The sequence below is a fragment of the Tamandua tetradactyla genome, chromosome 21, assembly GCF_023851605.1.
Source record: "Tamandua tetradactyla isolate mTamTet1 chromosome 21, mTamTet1.pri, whole genome shotgun sequence".
NCBI lineage: Eukaryota > Metazoa > Chordata > Mammalia > Pilosa > Myrmecophagidae > Tamandua > Tamandua tetradactyla.
In genome coordinates, this window is record NC_135347.1 from 52,115,931 (window position 1) to 52,139,477 (window position 23,547).

Sequence of the window (23,547 nt, forward strand, 5' to 3'; positions counted from 1 at the left end):
GTTTGCTTGTCATGTTGGCCGAGAGAGAGAGAGAGGCCACATCTGAGCAAAAAAAGAGGTTCTCTGGGGGTGACTCTTAGGCTTAGTTTTAAGTAGGCTTAGCCTATCCTTTACGGGGTTAAGTTTCATATGCATAAACCCCAAGATTGAGGGTTTAGCCTACTGCTTTGGTAGTCCCCACTGCTTGTGAGAATATCAGGAATTCTCCACTTGGGGAAATTGAATTTTCCCCCTTTCTCATGTTTAAGGCTTTTTTTTTATATCTTCAGGTCTCTCCTTGGCATTCTTTTTTTTTTTTTTTTTTTTTTTTTTTTTTTTTTGGGAGGAAGGGAAGGAAAGACAGAGAAGGAAGGAAGGATGGAAGGAAGGAAGGAAGAAAGGGAAACATCTTTAAACATTTTCTTGTTTTTTTATTATATTTTGTTTGTTTGTTTGTTTTTTACATGGGCTGGGGCCGGGAATCGAACCGGGGTCCTCCGGCATGGCAGGCAAGCACTCTTGCCCGCTGAGCCACCGCGGCCCGCCTCTCCTTGGCATTCTTAATGCTCTCCTCTACCGTCTTGAACATGTGGAATATAGTTATAATAACTATCTTAATGCCCTTGTTTACCAATATTATCATCTATGTCATTTCTGCATCTGTTTCTGTTGATTGATTTTATTCCTCATTATAGCTTGAATTTTACTTGCCTTTTGAAAGTTAGATATTTTGAATATTACTTTATTGGGTGCTGGTTATTTTGGTTTGCTTTTACATTTTAAAAATTTCTTTTAAATACTCATGAGCTGTACTCTGGGACTCAGTTAAATTATTTGGAAATATTATCTATGGCTAGTTTTAGTTTGTTACTGAGAAAATGCTCTATGGGTACTCTACACAATGTCCTTTGTAGTCTCCCTTCTGCTCTTTCTGTTGTTTTTTTCCTCTGGCCTCAGATTGTTTTCTCACCTGTTTGTGCTGCTTAGTACTCAGTTGAAGATATGAGAAGAACCTTCTATACATCTTCAGAGTGCTCTCACTGTGCTCTGCTCTCCTCTGTGTCTAGCCTCCTTCTCTCTATTACTCTGTCTTGTAAATTCTGACTGATTTGTCTCTTCAAATTTTCAACCCTGTCTCTTAATAGAGAGGGTTCCCCCTCCCTATGCTGTACTCTGGAAGCTCTCTCCAGTTGATAAGCTGGAATATTTGCAAAGCAAAGTGGTTTCCTTCTCTCAGACCTGTTGTCCAGGTCTGAAAAGCTTGTTTTATATACTTTTTTTAAGTTTAAGGTGGGATGATAGATCCAGTCCCTGTTACTCCATCGTGACTGAAAGTAGAGTGTGGGGGTAGATCTTAAATAAATTCATAGATAAATATAAAGCTACATCTGTGACGGGTGTCATGAAGTGAGAGGCCATTGTTATTATGAGAGTATTTAACAGGAGAATCTGAAAGTACAACAATAATTTGTCTATACCTGAACCATCAACTAAAAAACAATTAAGAAGATAGTTAAAAACATATTTTAGAAAAATCTCCATCATAAATAATTAGTAATCATATATGTAGAATACCTTATCACATTATGTGGGACAAAAAGAGCATTATAATGTTTTGAGAAGTATGTTTTATACTTTCTTGTTTCTTTATATCATTCTATATGACACTTATTTCAGTTTGTAACTTTTGATTAGTTGCTTATCCACCCTCCCATCCCCACTCCCAGACTGTTAATATGACAAGAGTAGACTTTGTCTACTTTGCTTGTCATTGTGACTAAACAGTACCTGGTACAGAGTGGATGGTCAAGAAATAAGTGTTGAAGGAATGAAGAAGTTAGTGATACCCTACTTCATATCTGAGGGTTTTGCTGTATAAAAAGTTCACTTGCATTGGGATAGCTAAAATTCTCAGTAAGGGCATAATGAAAGACAGAATATTTTCTAATATTTGTAACTTTTTTACTTTCATGCCTGTCTCAGAGGGAGTGAAGAAATAGAGTATTTTTGTTAGCATGATAGCAACAAAGATTTATGTCTTGTGAAGTTTTTTCTTTTCCTTGTGAAGTTTTGAGTGAGTAAACTGGGTTCTTTAGAAATAAAGACAAAAGAAATGTAAGCCTGGTCTTTATTATCAAACATCATTCTCTTCTTTGGGAATAATGGAAAAACATGGACTTTGTTGTTAGTCTTGTATTTGAATCCCAGAAATACCAATAGTAGCTGATGAGTTTTGGTCAAGAAAACTCTTCTTCTCCAACAAGTCTGATGTATTGTTTTTTATTATCATTTGTAATGTCTCTTATTTCTTAGAATTGTTTTGATATATTAGTGTAAATATATAAGGTATTTATATGCCAAAGGAATTTGGCAAATGTTAGTTTCTTTCTCCACCTTTTCCTTTATCCTTCTGTTTCATTTTTGTAGATGTTACTTCTGAATCATGTGTTGGTTTGATGTTAGTGAAATGGGGAGAGAAAGAAACTCACTACTCATGTTACTTTTGAACAATTACTATAACTAGTCCCATGACAATAGTTATTCTTGAGCTTTAATTTTCATCAAATTACACTGTAATTGAAGATACGCAGTTGGCAAACATATTGCATAAGAGTGCTTATATATATATATATATAAATGACACACATACACAGAGTTGCTTTTTATTAAGATTTTATGCTTTGTAAGTAATTCTATCACTATTAAATTAACATTAAGTTGAAACATGATTAGAAATTTATTTTTAATAGAGGTTAAAATAAATTAAGTCATAAATGGTGGTGGGTTAATAGATTTTAACTGGATAATGGTTTGAATCATTTACCGTTTAAAGAGGATATCAACAAGTCTTATTTTTAAAATGTTAGAATGCTTTTTATGCAGTCCAATTTTATCACATTAGAACAATTGTCAATTTACTGAAGTCTTCTGTTGACTTTCCCTTTTCCGTTGATCTCCTATTTCCATAATCTGTAATTTCACCCTGTGGGGTAAGTTTTTCTTTTAACTGCACCTATGTCACAAATATTTAGCTGCTCTTTCTGAAGATTCTCAAGAAGAAGACTGTCTTTAGCACTGTTGGTATGTGTGCTGTGATAGAACTCATGCCACTTTCAAGGTGTTAATGAGTATTTTCTAAAATAGTCCATATAAATTATTTTATAAATCTTGTTTTCATGGAATCTAGCTTGTCTGTGTATATTTGTTTAAATGATTCATAAACCTTTTACAAAAAGCATGTACAACTTCTCCACATATACAACTAGTTAGAGTATTGTATTCTAAAAATTTTCCTGGAAAAACTTATTTATCAGAGATCAAGACCAAGCAGTGTGGGACAGCTATGACATTTTATCTTGACAGTGCATTTTGAGATGACTAAAATAGTGATGTTTTGGTTGATTTTTGACAGATTAGAATTATTCTTTTTTTTCATTTCTTAAATACCAAAAAACACCAAACAAATGCAAACATTCTTGTTTGGATCATTCCGTTCTACATATATAATCAGTAATTCATAATATCATCACATAGTTGCATATTCATCATCATGATCATTTCTTAGAACATTTGCATCTGCTCAGAAAAAGAAATAAAATGAAAACAGAAAAAAATTTATACATACCATACCCCTTACTCCACCCTTTCATTGATCACTAGCATTTCAAACTACATTTATTTTAACATTTGTTCCCCCTATTATTTATTTTTATTCCATATGTTCTACTCATCTGTTGACAAGGTAGATAAAAGGAGCATTAGACACAAGGTTTTCACAATCACACAGTCACATTGTGAAAGCTATATCATTATTCAATCATCATCAAGAAACATGGCTACTGGAACACAGCTCTACATTTTCAGGCAGTTCCCTCCAGCCTCTCCATTACATCTTGAATAACAAGGTGATATCTACTTAATGCGTGAGAATAACCTCCAGGATGACCTCTGCACTCTGTTTGGAATCTCTCAGCCATTGACACTTTGTCTCATTTCACTCTTCCCCCTTTTGGCCAAGAAGGTTTTCTCAATCCCTTGATGCTGAATCTCAGCTCATTGTAGGATTTCTGTCCCACATTGCCAGGAAGGTCCACACCCCAGGAGTCATGTTAGAATTACTATCTTGAGTGACACCCAAAGGTAAATTAAGATCAGTGCACGTGGCATGAGCTTTAAATGACCCAGGTTGTTTGGCAAGTATAATATAAGTGAAGCTTTTTGGCAAGCTTTTCTATATGCATGACTGGCTGATCTTTTCTTGGTCTGTTTCTTTAGCTTTCCAATGTGAGGGTTGTTCCAGGTTCTGGGTCTCTAAGGTTTCTTTTAGTATTAGGTATTTTGTAACTAGATTCAGGATACCTCTTTTGAACCATCCAGCAAAATTTCCATTGGACATTAACCCAATTTTGGCATGTAACAGGCCCCTTAATCCTTCTACAATCTGTGTACCAAATATGAAGGTGTTACGTTATTAAGAGTTTCTAAAATGAGAGCACAGTAAATGTCCCAGTACATGTGAGATTGTTGAAGTTCTATAGCAAAAACATATTAAATTCAGGATAAATAGTAGAAAGATCTGTGAAACTACAGAAGATGTTGTTTCCAATCCTCATTCTTTGACTGCCTAGTTATAAGTGAAAAATGCTTTGTTATTGCTTGCATTACCTATTTCATAGGGTTAACCGTGAGTATCAACCTAGACAATGCAAGCAAAAATACTCTGAAAGTAATAACTTGTACAAAGGCAGATATGTTTGCATTTTGTTATTCAGTCTGTGGCATACCTTCATCACCTTGATATCTACTATTTGATATTTCACAAGGAAGGAGAAAATGAAGCCATTATAAGATTGTGAAATGTATAATTCCTGGCTAAAACTGGATTTAGGATTTACTATGGGTTGTCTTTCTAATTGTTCTTATCTCATTATAATTAAAAGGTGGTTCTGAAAAATAAGTCATTCTTCTCTTTCCAATTGCATTCCTTGCCCCTCAAACGTTGTGTTAAACATTTCAGAAGTTTACCCCAAACCCATGTTTAAACGTGGAAATTTAAAATTGGCAGTTGGTTAATTAGCTAATATTCTTTACTCATTAAATGCTAAAAAATCTGAGAAACTCCCTGTATTAGCTAGGGTTTTCTAGAGAAACAGAATCAGCAGGAAATATCCGTAGATATAAAATTTATTAAAGCATCTCACATAACCATGGAAATGTAGAGTCTAAGGTCTTAGGACAGGCCGCAACCTGGAAACTTCAATGAAGGTCCTCAGTGAACTCTGAGGAGAGGCTGGCTGGACAACTGTGGGAATGGAAGAGACCAAAATCCGCAGGGCAGGTTATGAAGCTGGTGGCAATGATGAAGGGTCTGGATGAACTCTCAAAAGAGGTTCGCTGGCTGAAGCAGGAAGAGTGACTGTCTCTTCTGAATCCTCCTTAAAAGCCTTCTGGTAATTATATTAAGCGTCACTCATTGCATAAGGTACTCTCCTGAGCTGATTACAAGGGCAGTCAGCTGTGGATGCAGCTAACGTGATCATGATTTAAGTCCATGAAATGTCCTCATACAATAGGCCAACATTTGCCTGACCAGGTAACCGGGCACCACCACCTGGCCAAGTTGACATGTGAACTGTCTGTGACACTCCCTGTTCAACTTGATTTGAACAGATTACTTTAGAGCAGAATGTTACTGTTTTTCAAGTTTATGGTCCAAAACATCCCTATCCAATTGCCTGGTATCCAGCCAACAGAAGGGATAGCAGAGGGGGAGAAAAACACGTAGAAAAGCTCAGCCCATAGACTGGCCAGATTGCCAAGGAAGACGAAAGACTGCCTCTTCTACTGGTTTGTAAATTGTAAATCTCAGCAATGAGCTTAAAGACTATTAAAGCTGAGATTTTTTTTTTAGATTGTTTTACCTGGTAAAAGTAAATCGTTCAATAAATAACTACCCAATTTTAAAGTCAGCTTGGGAGGTATCCTGGAAATACAAAATATTATGAATGATGCTAGTAATTGTTTTTTTAGTACCTTTTCATTTTCAACATCTCAGTTGGAAAAAAATTCAGAAAGAGAGTACAGATGTACAGATGGGCAGTACCATCAATGCAAGGTGATAGATTGTTGAGCAATTTTGATGACTGAAATCCTATTTTTATAGTATTTGAGACCTTGATGTTTGAGGGCTTTGTAGTTATTACTAATGCCAGGTATAAATTTCAGTAACAGCATCAGTGAACTATGAAGAGCATGAGACTAGCTTCAAGAGAGAAGTGACAAGTATAATTTATCTTTGTAATTGCCTCTGTAATAGAATTTTGTTGGCAGAAGAGGGATAGTGCAGTAGCACAACTGTAGTTATTGTGCATGTTAAGTGCTGTTGAGGGTACTTAAATGTTTTCATAAAGATGTATATGTGTGCACTGTCACCATTTACCTTTTTCCTGTATTTTGAAAGCAATTCATACTGTATTACTTCAGTGGAATGATAGCATGGTTTGGAAGATCCAAAAAACTGCTTTTAGTCATTCCAGTTACTGTAGTCCTTGAATTTTCCTTCTTTAAGAGAAAATATCTCTATGGTCTATAAATTGGTTGAGTGACTCCATGCCTGTAACAGAATGTAAAAATAAAACAAATATTGCTAGGCTTGTAAAGTGAATTTGGTCTTTGAGACTATAGTTGGTCATTAATTTGATAATGTCTAATATCTCCTTTAGACACTATCTTAATTTCATTATATAAGACATGTCTGAAAAGGATAACGTGATAGGAAAATATGCATATTTTGATAAAATTTGACCTTTACATATACGAAAACATTTTCTGCCTTTTTCCTGCTGTTCTGCCTATCTTGACTTTGTTTCTTTCTAGCAAAATCCTTGGAGTATTTAATTCTTCCTCCATTTATTGAACATTTCCCTATGGCATGAGTTTGGTTATAGCAGTGAGCTTAGATTTACGTGACAGAATAATTCTTTTCTCAACAAAGACGTCACTATGGGATATAAGCATGGACTCTAGAGCCATAATATATTTGAATGCCAGCTTTATCACTTTGATGTCATTTTGGGGGATTATATAACCTCTCAATGCCTCAGGTTCCTCATCTTTATTTATTATTATTTGTTTGCTTGCTTGTTTCTTTATGTTTGCTTTCCCATCTTCAAAAGTGAGATTATAGTAATTACCTCTTAAAGGGAGAGGTAACAACACAAGGAAAGTTTAGAAACAGTATCTGACCAGGTAGTAAGGCCTTAAAAATGTAAATTATAACCAAATAATTTAGCACGTACCCATTTTGTAAGCTTAGGCTTCTGTTTTCAGGCTTAAGAGGGATATATTTAAATGTCTTAGTTTGAATTATCCAACCTGTGGCTTCTCTCTTGGTGTAAGTAATGTGAATTATCCAAACTGTGGCTTCCCTCTTGATATAAATAATGGAAGTTGTTGTTAGACAATTTATTGTACTCATTGAAATAAAAGGGAATCTGTTGAAATATTACATGCTTTCAGCTTCAAAAGTTTAAAAACTCAGTCTTTTTCTGTCATGATTACTTTTTTTTTTGATTCACTGTCTGGCATTTGAGCTATTCAGTTTGTATTATATTAGATCTGTAACCTTCTAGTTTAAACAAAATTTTTAGTAACTTATAAAATCAAGGACAAGGTAAAATAGGGTAGTTAAAAATACAGAGTGAGAAAGAACAATGAATAGCTGTAGCAGTTACCTGAGATAAAATCATTACTAGAATGGAAAACTGGACAGGCTGAATTTCTTGGCAAATGAGTGAGAACTATGTTGAGTTGTGGTCTTGTTTGGGTATAACACTTTCCTATGAGATATTGAGTAATATCGTGATCCAGTGGGAAAAAGAAAGAACTTTAAATCTAAATTCTGTGAAGGCATTCTTCTAGGGAACTGAATAAAAAGAAATTTGTCTTCTGATTATATCACTAATATAGTAGGAAAAAGTTTAATCCTAGAGGACTTAGAATATTTTAACAGTTCCCTTAAATACTTCTGATATTTGTGCCATAGAGCCTTAAGTGTAGAAAAGAGTGAATACATACAGGAAAACGATGGTGTCAGTTTCTTTAAGTGTTATAGTTTAGCTTATAAATTCATATAAACTTTGCGTTTTTCTCCATAGTCTAGTCATATATATTTTTTTATGTAAGGATCTTTTACTACCATGTTGTAAAATTGTTGCCAGATGGGATGCCATGCTCATCCTGTTGTTTATAATTCCCTGTTATTACTTCTTTTCTTAAGAAATAAACTTTTTCTCTGGTGTCTCAATAGAGCATTCAATTGATATATTAGAACCCTTTCTCACCACAGTTCCTTATATGGGTTTTATAGAAGAACTGAAAAGAACTGGTTCCTACTCGTCCAGAAAGTTGGATGAGGTGACTTGGAGTTCTGATATTGTCCATATAATATTGGGAAATGTCTGCCAAATGCAAATCTTTAGTAGAATTGATTCTTTTTTCTGTTTATCAGTTGGAGGAGTTGATAGTTGTCTATGCTTGCTTCGTATAGATGGTTAAGAAAACCATCATCATGTATAACTTCAGAGGGGCCAATTTGCTGGAGCAAGGGAGGGCAAGTGAGGGGATGAGGTTGGAAGGCAGCAGGGGACCATATCCTGTAGTGATTCTCCCTCCTGGCTACGTACAGGAGTCCCCTTGGAATCTTTTTAGAAGGAACAATGCTGTGCTACCCACTCTGATTTTTAATTCTTGAAGTGGGGGCTGGGTGTTTCTAATGTGTAGCCAGGGTTGACAAACACTGGTAGAAGACCTTTGAATTATATCAAGGAGTTTGGCTTTTATGTGCGTAAGGTGGGAAGTCATTGGTGTATTTGCAGGAATGACTGACTTAGGTTTTGTTTTAAAACTCTTTCTTATGAAATCTTCCATACTACTCAAAAGTAGAGAGTACAACAATCCCTCCCCCGCGTACCCATCATTCTACCAGTTTAATAGCCATTGATATTTTGCCACACTTGTTTAATCTACTCCCTTAACCCCTTTCTATTCTGGGATATTTGAATCCTAACTTGGGTTTTTAGGGGGATCGCTCTGGCTTCTGTGTTGAGGGAAGGGAAGGTAGGACAGGGGCTGAAGTCAGACTATTCTCATGTATTTTTTTTTCTAGGCATGCATACATACATATTTTAGCAAATTTTTATTAAACTGTTATTTTATAAGCTTTTTTTTACTATATTGAACATATTATGGTACTGAATATTTTGCAACTTTGTTTCTGATGACTATATAGAATCCCATTTTTGGATGTACTGTAATTTATTTAAATGTTACATTATTGGACATTTTGATTTACACTCTTTTGTTATATAAAATAGTGTAGTGATAGATCCTATAGCTAAATCTCTGTACATATTCATGATTATTTCCCTTGAGTAAATTCCTAGAATGGAATTGCTGTATCAAAGTATATCTACAAAAATTTACAGGCTTTTGTTTTTCAGAAAGATTTTACTAATTTATACTTTTGTTTTCTAGTGAGGTTGAATTCTATTTTCATTTGCATTTTTGGAACATACTTATTCATGCCATAAGTGACTTTGTCAGTTAGAGCCTCTGTTGTTTTTTTTTCCCCTATAAAATGGTTGTTGTATTCCTAACTCTTAGATTTTCGTGAATAGTAAATAAAAGCATTTGTAAGCCCAAGTTTTAAGACTTTTTAACCATTAGCCATAGCCAAAAAAAGAAAAGCATCTTATATTGTGACAAGCATATATAAATGTGTAGCCAAAGTTTCATAGAGCAGTACCCCATAACCTTACCAAAAATGATGTACTGATATTTTATATTATAGTTCATTTCTTAAAATGCCACTAAATTGATTATGACTTTCTAAGCTGCGACCCAGAGTTTGAAAAACACTGCTGTAAGGTTTGGAGCATCCTGTAAACATCTTGTTAGGTGTTATTTTATCTATAGTGATTCCCTGTACCAGATACCACAGAAGTCAGCCTCTCTTTACCTCAATAAAATTCCTTTTCAGGAAAGTTAAATAGGAAAAAGGCCCTAAACCTAGTATTATTTTATCGTATCAAATTTTTGGTTGGTAAAAATTGTTAAATATCTTCAGTCAGAAAATATATTTGTTTTGGTTTTTATACCATGATAACTGAATTATTAACACCACAGTTATGAAATAGATCTGTTGTATTTCTTAAGCACCACATTATTACATGGATTATATTTTAGAAACCCCAGATTGGAACACAAAATTTGCTGAAAGATTTCTGCTATAATTTTTCTTACCTAGAAAGTTGACAGAAATGGAAAACAAATCAATTTTTTTACATTTAATACAGCCCCCTCCTTTAAAAAAAATTTTTATTGACCAGACTTCACACACATACAGTCCATACATGGTGTACAGTCCATGGCTCACAATATCATCACATAGTTGTGTGTTCATCACCATGATCATTTTTTTTAGAATGTTTACATCACTATAGAAAAAGAAACAAAAAGAAGATACTTATACATCCATACCCTTTATCCCACCCTCTCATTGACCTCATTTACCCAGTTTATTTTAACCCTTATCGCCGCATTATTTATTTTTAATCTGTATTTTTTTATTCATCTGTCCATACCCTGAATACAAGGAACATCAGACACAAGGTTTCACAATCCCCCACAGTCACATTGTAAAAACTATATTGTTATATGGTCATTTTCAAGAATCAAGGGCCCCGGAACACAGCTCAACAGTCTTAAGTACTTCCCTCCAGCCACTCCAATACACCATAAGCTAAAAAGGAATATCGATATTATGCATAAGAATAACCTCCAGATAACCTCTCAACTCAAATCTCTCAGCCACTAAAACTTTACTGTCTCATTTCTTTCTTCCCCCTTTCGGTCAAGAAGGCTTTCTCAATCCTTTGATGCTGGATCCTGACTCATCCTGGGAGTTCTATCCCACATTGCCAGGGAGATTTACACCCCTGGGAGTCATGTCCCATGTAGTGGGGGAGGGCAGTGGGCTCACGTGCTGAGTTGGCTTAGAGAGAGACCACATCTGAGCAATAAAAAAGATTCTCTGGGGATGACTCTTAGGCATAATTACCACATCTAAGCAATAAAAGAGGTTCTCTGGGGGTGACTCTTAGGTATAATTATAAGGAGGCTTAGCCTATCCTTTGCAGGAATAAGTTTCATAGGGGTAAACCCCAAGATCGACGGCTTAGCCTATTGATTTGGCTGTCCCCACTGCTTGCAAGAATATCAGGAATTCTCAATATTCCCTCCTTCCTCCCCAGTCCCCCAAGGAAACTTTGCAAATACTTCTTTACTTTCAGCCCAGATCACTCTGGGATATTTCGGGGCATCACATTAACTTGTATAAACCAACAAAATCTCATGCCTTATTCAAGATTCCATTTACTTTTGTTATTCAACAAAATTGACTGTACCAGTTAAAGTAGGTAATGTGCTACCCAAAATAATAAAATTTTGCATCAAATAAACATCTCTCCCTTTGGTCTCACACAGAATTTGGAGTTTTAAAATACGGATATCCTTTACCCTGTATTCTGATCTACCTTAGTCCTGTCCAGATCAACATTCATTACTCTAGTCAAAGTCTGATCCATTTTTCAGCTTTTTAAACAGTTCCTGTATTGGGTAGTACTGACTTTCATAGCTTCAGAGGTCTGTGAGTCTCAGGTATCACATAAATGCCAGAAGTTTATGGGAACGACTAAGTTATATACAAACAGTGCAGTATCTCAGAATTTAGAAACAATAGTTACAACTTCTGAATATATGTCTACTGCTAATACAGCCTCTTTTTAATCAAGTAATATGAAAGCTAAATGATCTTAGAAAACACAATATGTGGCTTTGATTCATAAAATACCAGATGCTGTTCACTGGTAGACTTACAGCTAGACTGCTTAAAGACCACTCAGAAAGGAGTTAGCCAGATGTAATTATTAGTGATGACTAGAGAATTCATTCAAATCAAAGCAACAGTCACTTTGAAGTTCTGAGGGCTATTGAGATGGAAATTACATAGAGCAGTAGAGCAAGAATGGAGTGGTGGTGGTCACTATTTGAAAAACACTGGAGTTTAACCTACTTGGCAATAGAATTGTGTTGTACTTTTAATTTTAGTTCGACATTAACAAATTTTATTTGTTTAAATCATTTTTCAATTCTGAGCTAGAAAAAAATTTTAAATGTCTCTAAGTTAAAACTGACTAATAGGCCATTACCGCTCCTTTACTTCTTCCACTAACCCACCCTTCCACGATGATAAAATTTAGGGAAATATAAGATGCATTTTTCTTTAATGCTGTGTGTGGTATTTCATTGTTTTGTTTTGCATCTCCTTGATTATTAGTGAGGTTGAGCATTTTTTTCCCCCTTGGGCTTTTTTTATCCACTTTTCTGTGAATTGCCTATTTACTTCCTTTATCCATTTTTACAGTAGGTTTTATCATATATATTTATATATGATATATATATCATATATATGTTAGCTTTATGTTTTGCAGATATCTTCTTTGAGTCTGTGGCTTAGGTTTTCTCTTTGTGACGTGATATGATTTAAATTTTATTGTTTCTAAATTGGTGTCTTTTAAGTTTCGTATCTAAATTTATCTGTCTTTTCTTTTAAGGTTTGTACTTAAGGTGCCTTGCTTAAGAAATCCATCTTACCGAATTGATAAAGCCATTCTCTTTTTTTATCTAAAATGTCAGAAACACTTTGGTATTTAAAAATTAAAGCCAAATTTTAGAGCAAAGAATTTTAAGGTACTTTGAAAAAGACCAGAGTATGTGTGCTATATCTATACTGTCTTGCTTTTTAAATATTGAATGTCATCAAATTTAGAAAAATGAACAACTCTGCCTTTCTCTGCTTTAGTGGATATTGACCTTAACTAAATTTATACATGTGGTTAAAATTGTATATAGGAAATGTTCCTCCATATGGCTTGATGCTGAATTTTGGATTCTTGCCTTTTTTCTAAATGGAGCTAAAATAAGGTTTTAAACTAGCTTCAGGAATGAGAGTAGAGATCCATTAGTCTCAGATGTCCCAGAAATACACGAAGAGCTGCTCAGCCTCACAAGCAATCAAGGATATGTAGATTAAAGCAACAATGAAATACCATTTCATGCTCATCAAGGTGGCACAAATTAAAGACATTATCTTGGACGTTACCAAGTGCTAGGAGGATGTAATAGAAGACTTATAATAAGAGTGTAACTTGGAATAAGTACTGGGAAGAGCAGTTTGAACCTGTATGGTGATACATACGCTATGACCAGCAATTTTGCTTCTAGTATATTTTGATGAAATTCTTGCATAGTGCCCCAAAAGATATGCAGGGACGTTCATTGCTACATTGTTTGTAATAGTGTAAAAATGGGAACAATCCATATGACTATCAGAAAGGAAATAGCACATAAAATGTCTAGGACGAATTCTTCACTAGGAATGAAATGTGAACCACATGTAATTTTAAATTTACTTCTGAGTTTAAAACAAGGTACAATCAATTTTAATATATTTGATGCAATGTATCTAAAATACTGTCTTTTAACGTGTGATTAATATAAAACAGATATTTTACATTCTTTTCATAGTGAGTCTTTGAAATCCATCATGTCTCTTGTACTTGAAGGACATCTCAATTTAGATACTAAATTTTCATCGGAATACTTGGTCTGAATTTAGTTTTCATAAAATTTACAGTTTGAAAAAGTAGATTCACATTCTGCTGTTGTTTCATATATACTTAAAAGTTTTTCAGTAACTGCCTTGAGTTTTAGATAAAGTTCAAATACATTCAGTTTTCAGTTGAACTAGCGATATTTTATAGTCATTTAGCTGGTGGCTACCATATTGAATAGTGCAGGTCTATTCTAGCATGAACTGTTATATAGCAGTTAAAATAAATGGTCTATGCAAACTAAAAAGTGACTGACTATTCAAATTTCACAGTGTCGACAAGAATACCTAGAGAAGTGATGTGAGATTTTATTGTTTGTTTTGAGTGGTTTTAAATATTCAAAACAGTGGGGATGTGAGGATAGTTCAATGGTAGAATTCTAACCTGCCATGCGAGACTGGGGATTCCAGGCCCATGCACTTCCCAAAACAAACAAGCAAAACAAACAAACAGAAATTCAACAAATAGTGCTGCAATAACGGGATACTAACATGGAAAAAATAATGAAATGTGACCCACCATACAGCATACCAAAAATATATGTAAATATATTCAAAACAACAAAGGAGCAATATAACACCTATGTACCCACTATTCGAATTTAGCAAAAGTTTACATTTTTCCAAAGTATCCTTCAGGTCTTTTTTGTGAATGCTGGGTTTATTTTCAGAAATTTATTTGTTCATATGTGATATAAATTGAGTATTCACTTGTTTAGTTTGTAGTTAATATAGGGGAAAAGAGTACCTTAGAGAATTATTGTTTTTTTTTTCCTTGAAAAGTGGAATTTATTAAATTACAAGTCTATATATTCTAAGGCTATGAAAATATCCAAATTAAAGCAAGACTCTGGAAATGTCCACTCTAAGGCATCCAGGGAAAGATACCTTGGTTCGAGAAAGCTCAGGGTTCAGGGTTTCTCTCTCAACTAGAAAGGCACATGGTGAGCATGATGACATCTGCTAGCTTTCTCTCCAGTCTTCTTGTTTCATGAAGCTCCTCACATGGTGTTTTCCTTCTTCAACTCCAAAGATCTGTAGCTGTTTGGGTTCTAAAGCTTTTTCCAAAAGCCTTTTTTTTTGAGTATTTAAAAAATTATTTTAATTTTCCCAAGAAGGACTCCCAGTACCAAAGCTGTATTAGTCAGGGTTCTTTAAGGAAATAGAACCAACAGGAGAGATCTGTAAATATGAGAATTTATAAAAGTATCTGATACAACTGCAGGATGTACAAGTCCAAATTTTGTAGAGCAGGCTGCAAACTGAATAATTCTCTCTTCTGACTGTCGAAGTCATCAACTCTCCCTTAAAAGTCTTTAACTGATTGGATTAAATCCAACTGCCTTTTAATAGGTGAGTTCATTCCACTGACATCTAGGTAATAAGTGAGAAGGAAGGATTTACTCTTGCCATTTAGCTATTTGTTTTCTGTATGTCTTGTAGGCTTTTTGTTCCTCAATTACTCCATTACATGCTTCTTACACCATTTATCTCAAATGAGACCTTGCAAAGTAATTCAAAGTGTGCACAACAATCATTTGCCCCAACTTGGGCGTTGCTGTTTTATATAGTGGTGTAATCAACAGAAAACTTGAATGGCATGTGCTCAGTGGAAAATGTCACCTGTTTAGTTGCATTTTTAAAAAATTTATTTATTAATTTAAAAATTAAGAAACCAAATAAAACATCAACTATATAATCAGTAATTCACAATATCATCACTTAGTTGCATATTCATCATTTCTTAGAACATTTGCATTAATTCAGAAAAAGAAAAAGACAATAGAAAAAGGAATAAAACGAATACAGGAAAGAAAAAGAAAAAAAAAAGATTATACCTACCATACCCGTTACCCCTCGCTTTCATTGATCATTAGCATTTCAAACTAAATTTATTTTAGCATTTGTTCCCCCTATTATTTATTTTTATTCCATATGTTCTACTCTTTTGTTGACAAGGTAGATAAAAGGAGCATCACACACAAGGTTTGCACAATCACACAGTAACATTGTGACAGCTGTATCATTATTCTATCATCCTCAAGAAACATGGCTACTGAAACACAGCTCTACAGTTTCAGGCAGTTCCCTCCAGCCTATCCATTACATCTTGAATAACAAGATGATATCTACTTGATGCATAAGAATAACCTCAAGGATAACCTTTTGACTCTGTTCGGAATCTCTCAGCCATTGACACTTTGTCTCATTTCCCTCTTCCCCCTTTTGGTCGAGGAGGTTTTCTCAATCCCTTGATGCTAAGTCTCAGCTCATTCTAGGGTTTTTCTCAATCCCTTGATGCTGAGTCTCAGCTCATTCCAGGATCTCTGTCCCACGTCGCCAGGAAGGCCCACACCCCTGGGAGTTATGTCCCACGTAGAGAGGGGGAGGGTAGTGAGACTGCTCGTCATGCTGGCTGGGGAGAGAGGCCACATCTGAGCAACAAAAGAGGCTCTTTTGGGGGTGACTCTTAGGCCTAAATTTTAAGTAGACTTGACCTATCCTTTGTGGGGTTAAGTTTCATATGAACAAACCCCAAGACTGGGGGCTCAGCCTGTAGCTTTGGTTGTCCACACTGCTTGTGAGGATATCAAGAATTCAACTTGGGGAAGTTGAATTCTCCCCATTCTCACCATTCCCCGAAGGGGACTTTGCAAATACTTTTCCACTCACTGATCAAATCACTCTGGGATTCATCGGGACATCACTCTGGACAAACCAACAAAATCTCATGTCCTACCTGAGATTCCAAGTACTTACGGTGTTCAATCAAACTATCTGCATAAGTTATATTAGGAAATGCACTAGTCAAAATATAAATTTTGTAACAAACATTTTTTGCTTTAGTCTCACACATAAGGTGACATTTTAAAATATTAATTACCATCTATTTTCAGCAGCATTATTGTTTTTTGAAGGCAATATAAGAACTGAAATGGCCTTTTGACGTTTCGTTCATGTTAAAGTTTTCAGAAACTGGATGTCAGTGGGAAAAGCAAACAAGAATTAAACTCTAATTATTAACAAGTCTGTTTTCCTTCAGTTTATTTACCCTAGTATATATTATCAGTTCTTAGAATTTAGCTTTGTTTAGTGGAAATTATCTGGGAAAAGTTAGATATTTAAAAATCTAATAAAATTCAAAGTACAGTACTAATTTTAAATAAAATTGAACTATCAGACATAACTTTTGGTATATATTTTTTTCTTTTCTTTTGGTATATTTTTAAGCACCTAGTATTTATATCTTTTCTGAAATGAATGCTTCTAAGTGAGCCTGACTGGGGTGGTGGAGGACGCAGTGCCATTTGAAAGTTATTTAATAAATAGCAAGCCAGGGTCTTCAGACATTGAAGATATTGGTTAAATATGTACATTGAAGGGTTTTCTTGCTCTTTATTATGAATTTTGACATATCCCTTAATTTTTGAAGCGCAATAGCTGATTAAAATGACTAAGAATAAATAAATAGTAAAATCACTTGTGGTATAACCTAATGAAAGGATTATGACCTAATGAAAGGAAATAAAACAAAACCTACTCTTAAGTGAAGGATCATAAATAAGGAATATAAACAGTGTTGTTGCTGTTTTAATATATATTTATAATTTAATCTTAAATTCCAAACGAGATTTTATTTGTTTGTTTTCTTTAAATTTGCCAATAAACCAAATACTCAATGTCATCAAAGTATTTCTGATGTTCAGTTGCTCTAATCCAAACCAAGATTTTTAAAAATATCTTCCATTTGAATGTATAAATAATTGGTTAGAAAGCCAAAGCATTCAGAAAGTTAAATAGATACACTTTCATATAGTGTACTCAGTCAGTTGAATTCTAAGCTATTAAAATCACTAATTCTGTTATTTTTGCAGTATTCAAAAATGATTCCTAAGACACTCTTTTCTCAGTATTAATTGTGATATTTTCCTCCACAATGTCATTAAAAATAAATACTTTGTTACTTGTACAAAGCGAAAAAGTTGAATCCTGCTTAAAGGTTATAAAAAGAAATAATGCTCCTGTGCTGTATCCATCCCTAGGCATAGCCCCTTCCGCAGATATAACCAGTTTTAAAAATTCCAAATTTTATTTCCTGCAGTGGTTGTTTCTGTATCTCTGATATACTCTTTTTTTTAAAAAAAAAATTTTTTTATTGATGCATCTTTGCACACATACAGTCTATACATGGTGTACAATCCATGGCTCATAATATCATCATATAGTTGTGTATTCATCACAGTGATTATTTTTTAGGACATTTGCATCACTACAGAAAAATAAACAAGAAAAAAGATAAAACGCTTACATCCCATATCCCTTACCCCTCCCTCTCATTGAATGCTATTATTTCCATCTATCCAATTTATTTTAACCTTTGTTTCCCCTATTATTTGTTTATTTTTTTAATCCATATTTACTCATCTGCCCATACCCTAGATAAAGGGAGCATCAGACACAGGTTTTCACAATCACATAGTCACATTGTAGAAGCTATGTCATTATACATCATCTTCAAGAAACAAGGCTACTGGAACACAGCTCTGTAGTTTCAGGTACTTTTAGCTTTTCCAGTACACCATAAACTGAAAAGGGTAAGAAGAACCTCCAGGATAACCTCTCAATTCTTTTTGAAATCTCTCAGCCACTGATACTTTATTTTTTCTCATTTCTCTCTTCCTTCTTTTGATCAAGGAGGTTTTCTCAGTCTCTTGATGCTGGGTCCTAGCTCATCAGGGATTTCTGTCACACGTTGCCAGGGAGTTTTACACCCCTGGGAGTCATGTCCCACATTGGAGGGAGGACAGTGGGTTCACTTGCTGTGTCAGCTTAGAGAGGCCACATCTGAGCAACAAAAGAAGTTCTCTGGAGGGTGACTCTTAGGCCTAATTTTAAATAGGTTTAGTCTATCCTTCACAGGAAAAAGTTTCATAGGGGTGAATCCCAAGATTGAGGACTCGGCCTATTGATTTGGTTTTCCCCACTGTTTATAAGAGGATCAGAAATTCTACAAATGGGGAAGTTGAATATGTCCCCCTTTCTCTCCATTTTCCTAAGGGGACTTTGCAAATACTTCTTTATTCACTGTCCAAATCAATCCGGAATTTATCGGAGTATCACACTAACCTGGACAAACCAACAAAACCTCATGCCCTTTTCAAGATTCCCTTTGCTTATGGTGTTCAACTAAACCATACTAGTTAAATTAGGAAATGCACTACCCAAAATATAAATTTTGCACCAAATAAACATCTCTCCCTTTAGTCTATTTGCTTTTAAAAGTTATTTTTAGATTAATGTTTAGTTTCTTAGATGTGTTATGTTGAGTGTTCTTAATATCTGTTTAAAAAATAATACTGTAGACATTAAGTCTCAAGTTCAGATTGCCTTTTATATATATATTTTTCTAGTGGGCATTACAACACAAATATAATTAGAAATGTAAATAAAGGTGGTAGGATATCCAGACTGGCTTTCAGTGAGTTATATATTTATCTTGAAGTTTATCATTTGATTCTCATATGGTTATTTATACTATGGAATGTGAATGTCTTGCATGAAAAAGTCCTGAGATCAAATGATTTTGCCATATGCTCACCATTTAAGGTCAAATGGCTTTCATTATACAGGGCTTCTCAAAACTTTTAATATACTGGTGTATATTATAAATGTAAAAGAATGTAACATAACTTGGTGTTTGACAAACTTACTTAAACATGAAACGCCCATTTCTTTGAACTCATTTTGGAAATACTGGCATTGATGCAGTTACTATTTAGTGCAAATTGTTGTAAAGAGAGTAGTATGTTTAGTCTTTATTTATGATGAGTACCATCCAGTTTATTTGAAAAAGTATTAACTTTAACACTTGGACACTTGGGACAGTCAGTTTCAAATGCTTTACAGATCTTAAAGATAAGAGCTTTGAGTTTTCACTATTGCTTCTCTACTGCTTCTTGTACAGTTGTTCTCTAAATTGAAATTTATCAGCATGCTTAATGTTGAAAAGTGTCTTACACAAATTGGTGATCCCAACTTTAATTCTAATCTAGTCTTTTCTCCTGAGGTTCAAACTAATATTTTTAAGTTTCTGACCTGAAAGTTCTGCATGCAAACCCCAAAAACATATAAAACATGTTCAAAACTGATCTCATTCTTTCCCACTCCCTTCTCCCAGTCCCAAACTTCATTTTCTGTTTCCCATCCTGGCTAGTGCTGGGTTTGTGGTTTCCAAACCAGAACTGTAGGGGACTCTGATTTGTCCTTCATGCTCTACATCAGAATATTTCAATGTTGACACTATTGCATTTTGGGATGATGATTTTTGGTTGTTGGGACCATCTTATGCATTGTAGAAAGTTTAACAAGACTGGTTCTACCTATTATTTGCCAATTGCAACTGCCCTCAATTGAGACAATCAGAAAATTGTTTCCAAATACTGCAAAATAACCCCTGTTTGAGAATCACTACCCTACATCCAATCTGTTACTTAATGTCACTGATTCTGCTTCCTAAATAAATTGCTCCTCACTTCTTTATCCCACTGTCTGACCTTAAAGCCTGGAATTATTCCGTAAGGTTTTGACTAGTCTCCCTATGTCCAGTGTTGTCTCCTTCTAATCCATCCATCCCCTTCACTCCTGCCAAAGTTACCTTTCTCAAATGCACAGCTGTCCAGTGTTTAAAATGTCTTGGATCATGACCCTTGTGAACTAGCTTCTCTCTTTACCTCAGATCATTATTTAAAGGCATCTGCACTCACCTAAGATCCTTGCAACACCCCACAATGTACTGTGCCATCTTTCCCCACTATGCCTTTGTACATTTTGGACCATGTTCTGTTTTAAAATTTTACTATTTCTCCATTGTAGCCCTTAGTCACTACCTTTTAAAGAATCTGGCATGATGAAGAACATTTTATTTTTTAATATATGTCTTTCTTCATGAGACTGAACTTTTCAAGGTCAGGGACCACCTCTAGCCCAGTTCTTGGCATGTAATAGATATTCATTAAGAGTTTGAATCATTCATTAGTATATCCAGTTAAATGTAGTGACATCCTGATTACATCTGGGAATTCTGTTCCTTGTATCAGAAGTGAAAATTATTTCTCTAATCTTTATCATTCAGGCTTTGACAACAGAAATCTTGAACTATAACTTTCTTTAAGAAACCAGCTATTCAGAAGTGAATTGAAGAAAGCAGTGTACTTAGTTGCTGCTTAAGTGTCATTTGCTTGTTTAAGATAACTTGAATTTTTATTCAGAAGAAAATTAAATTGTTTAATATGATGTGAAAAGTATTTACCGAACTCAAAATGATGTATTTCCATTGAATAAGAATTCACTGATTGGTCATATAAAGCTTGCAAAAGCAATATCATTGTCTTAGCAACTATTTTATCTTTTTAGAAAGTATATTTATTAGAATATATTCCTATAAGTACCAGCCTGCACTATTTGGTACTTTACCCACCCCCACCCCCAAATGAAAAATAAAATTATCTAGTGAGGTGATTAGAGTGTCCTTCTACCCTTCCTTAAGTGACTTAATAAATTGGGCTTTCTATGATTGGATTTTCCTGTATATTGGAACTAGCCACAGCTGGTCTGACCAACTATACTTATACCTAGAACTTTCATTAAAAGGTATAAAAGAAAAAATAGGGGTTGTAGGGGTTTTGGAAAGATAATTCAAGCTGCATCTCCAGCCTCCTTGAAAGTCAAGCATCTGTGGATAAAGAAAGAGACGATGAAAAGGACCTATTCCAATTCAGACTAATTCTTCATCCTGGCATAGTACCTGGATGGATTGTTAATAATTATTTATCCAAAGAAGTCATATGTAATGGCAGTTAAGAACTGATAACTTTCTGCTTCATTTTTTAGGGAGTGGCACAAAATGTATCACTTCCTTTTTTTTAATTTTTCTTTTTTGGTATGCTGTATGGCAGGGTCACATTTCATTATTTTTCCATGTGAATATCCCATTATTACAGCACTGTTTGTTGAATGTATGTTTGTTTTTTGGGGAAGTGCATAGACTGGAAATCGATATTACTTCCTTTTAAAAGAGATTTTTTTAATAAGAAAAATTATTGTAGAGGTTTCCAGAAATGAAACTGGAAAAGAGCCGTTTTATCTACAGGGAAGGTCACTACCTTTCGCACTCAATTTCCTAAAGGCTGAAGCAGTTACAGGAGATGTGTGACACAGCTCGTTATTATTAACCTGAAAAGCCATTTTGCCAAGGACCCAGATTTGCCTTGTCTATTATTCTGATATCTCTCTTTTTTGTAGTCCCTTCTTCCCTTTCTGTGAGTTTATTTTTTTATTAAAAGATTTCATTAAAATTAAAATCTTTATTTGATTTTGAACATTAAATATTACTGGTTAAAATTCTTTTTTAGAACCTTGAGTTGCTTTAGGAAAGTTGCATGTAAATGAAAGAAATGCTCATTTTTCGTACTGTAAACATTCTGTAATGATCACAATATTTTGAATATATACAGTTTTTATTTCTGCCGTCTTAAATTATAATTTTTAAGTCTCTGTATCTTTAAGAACCTACCTGAGCTAGGAAAAATTATGTGGTTGTGAGCAACTTTGTTTTCCACATATTTTTCAAAGTGGTTGAGCTTATACTGAATGTAAATCTTTACAGTAAGTTATTTATCTATCACTAGAATAATGTAGTATTAAATAGGTAAAAACTTTTAACCTAATAAGGGTCATGTATAAGATAATTTTTTTTAACAGGGTAATTTCCTAAAGAAGCTAATGATTAAATAATTAGAAGACTCAAATTTGGAGAAAAGTTTCTCTAATTTTCAGGGATGGGGGAATTGTTGGTTAAACAGAGCCAACCTCATAGTACTCATATTTTCTTTTCTGATAAAATAGAAGCTGACTGCTTTCACTCAGTCATTTTATTTTCTTCCCTGCAGGGAACAACCCATCTTCAGCACTCGAGCTCATGTCTTCCAGATTGACCCAAACACAAAGAAGAACTGGGTACCCACCAGCAAGCACGCAGTAACTGTGTCTTATTTCTATGACAGCACACGTAATGTGTATAGGATAATCAGTTTAGATGGCTCAAAGGTAAGTTAACTTTACTTTAAAAAATCTTGTAGTTTTTCTTCAGGCAATATAGCATTTCAGTTTTACTCAGAGGATTTAATCTTTTTTTAAAATGCAATTTTAGTGAGATATATTCACATACCATGTAATCATCCAAAATATACAATCATTGATTTACAATGTCCTTGTAGGGTTGTGCATTCATTATCACAATTGATTTTTGAACATTTTCATTATTCCATAAACAATAAAGAAAAGAATAAAAATAAAATTAAAAAAACAAAACAAAACACCTCAAACAGCCATATCCCCTACCCCCCCCCATTGTGTATTTATTTTTTGTCTTTATTTTCGTAATCATCTGTCTGTACACTGGATAAAGGGAGTGTCAGTCCAAGGTTTTCACAGTCACACCGTAAAAGCTATGTAGTTATATATATTCGTCTTCAGGAATCAAAGGTATTGGATTACAGTTCAATAATTTTAGGCATTTTGCTTTAACCACTCCAATACACCAAAACTGAAAAGGGATATCTATTAATGCATAAGAATAACCTCCAGAGTGACCTCTCAACTCTATTTGAAATCTCTTGGCCACTGAAACTTTATTTCTTTCCATTTTACTTCCTCATTTTGGTCAAGAAGGCTTTCTCAATCACAGGATGCCAGGGTCAGACTCATCCCCAGGTCCCACTTTGCCAGGGAACTTACACCTCTGGAGGTCATGTCCTTTATAGGGGGGTAGGGCAGTG

General features: G+C 34.5%; 1 protein-coding gene across 6 annotated transcripts in view; it reads left to right on the plus strand.

Annotated features, from left to right (window-relative positions):
* HOMER1 (homer scaffold protein 1) overlaps positions 1-23,547 on the plus strand; it is a 155,196-nt gene that overhangs the window by 38,506 nt on the left and 93,143 nt on the right. For all 6 annotated transcript variants that reach the window (XM_077139338.1, XM_077139337.1, XM_077139334.1 and 3 more), the window contains one exon: positions 22,660-22,816. Coding sequence is in view for 3 of the 6 variants with exons in the window: in XM_077139334.1 (XP_076995449.1) it covers positions 22,660-22,816 (157 nt within the window). In the remaining 3 variants the exon portion in view is untranslated. The remainder of the gene's footprint in view (positions 1-22,659; positions 22,817-23,547) is intronic.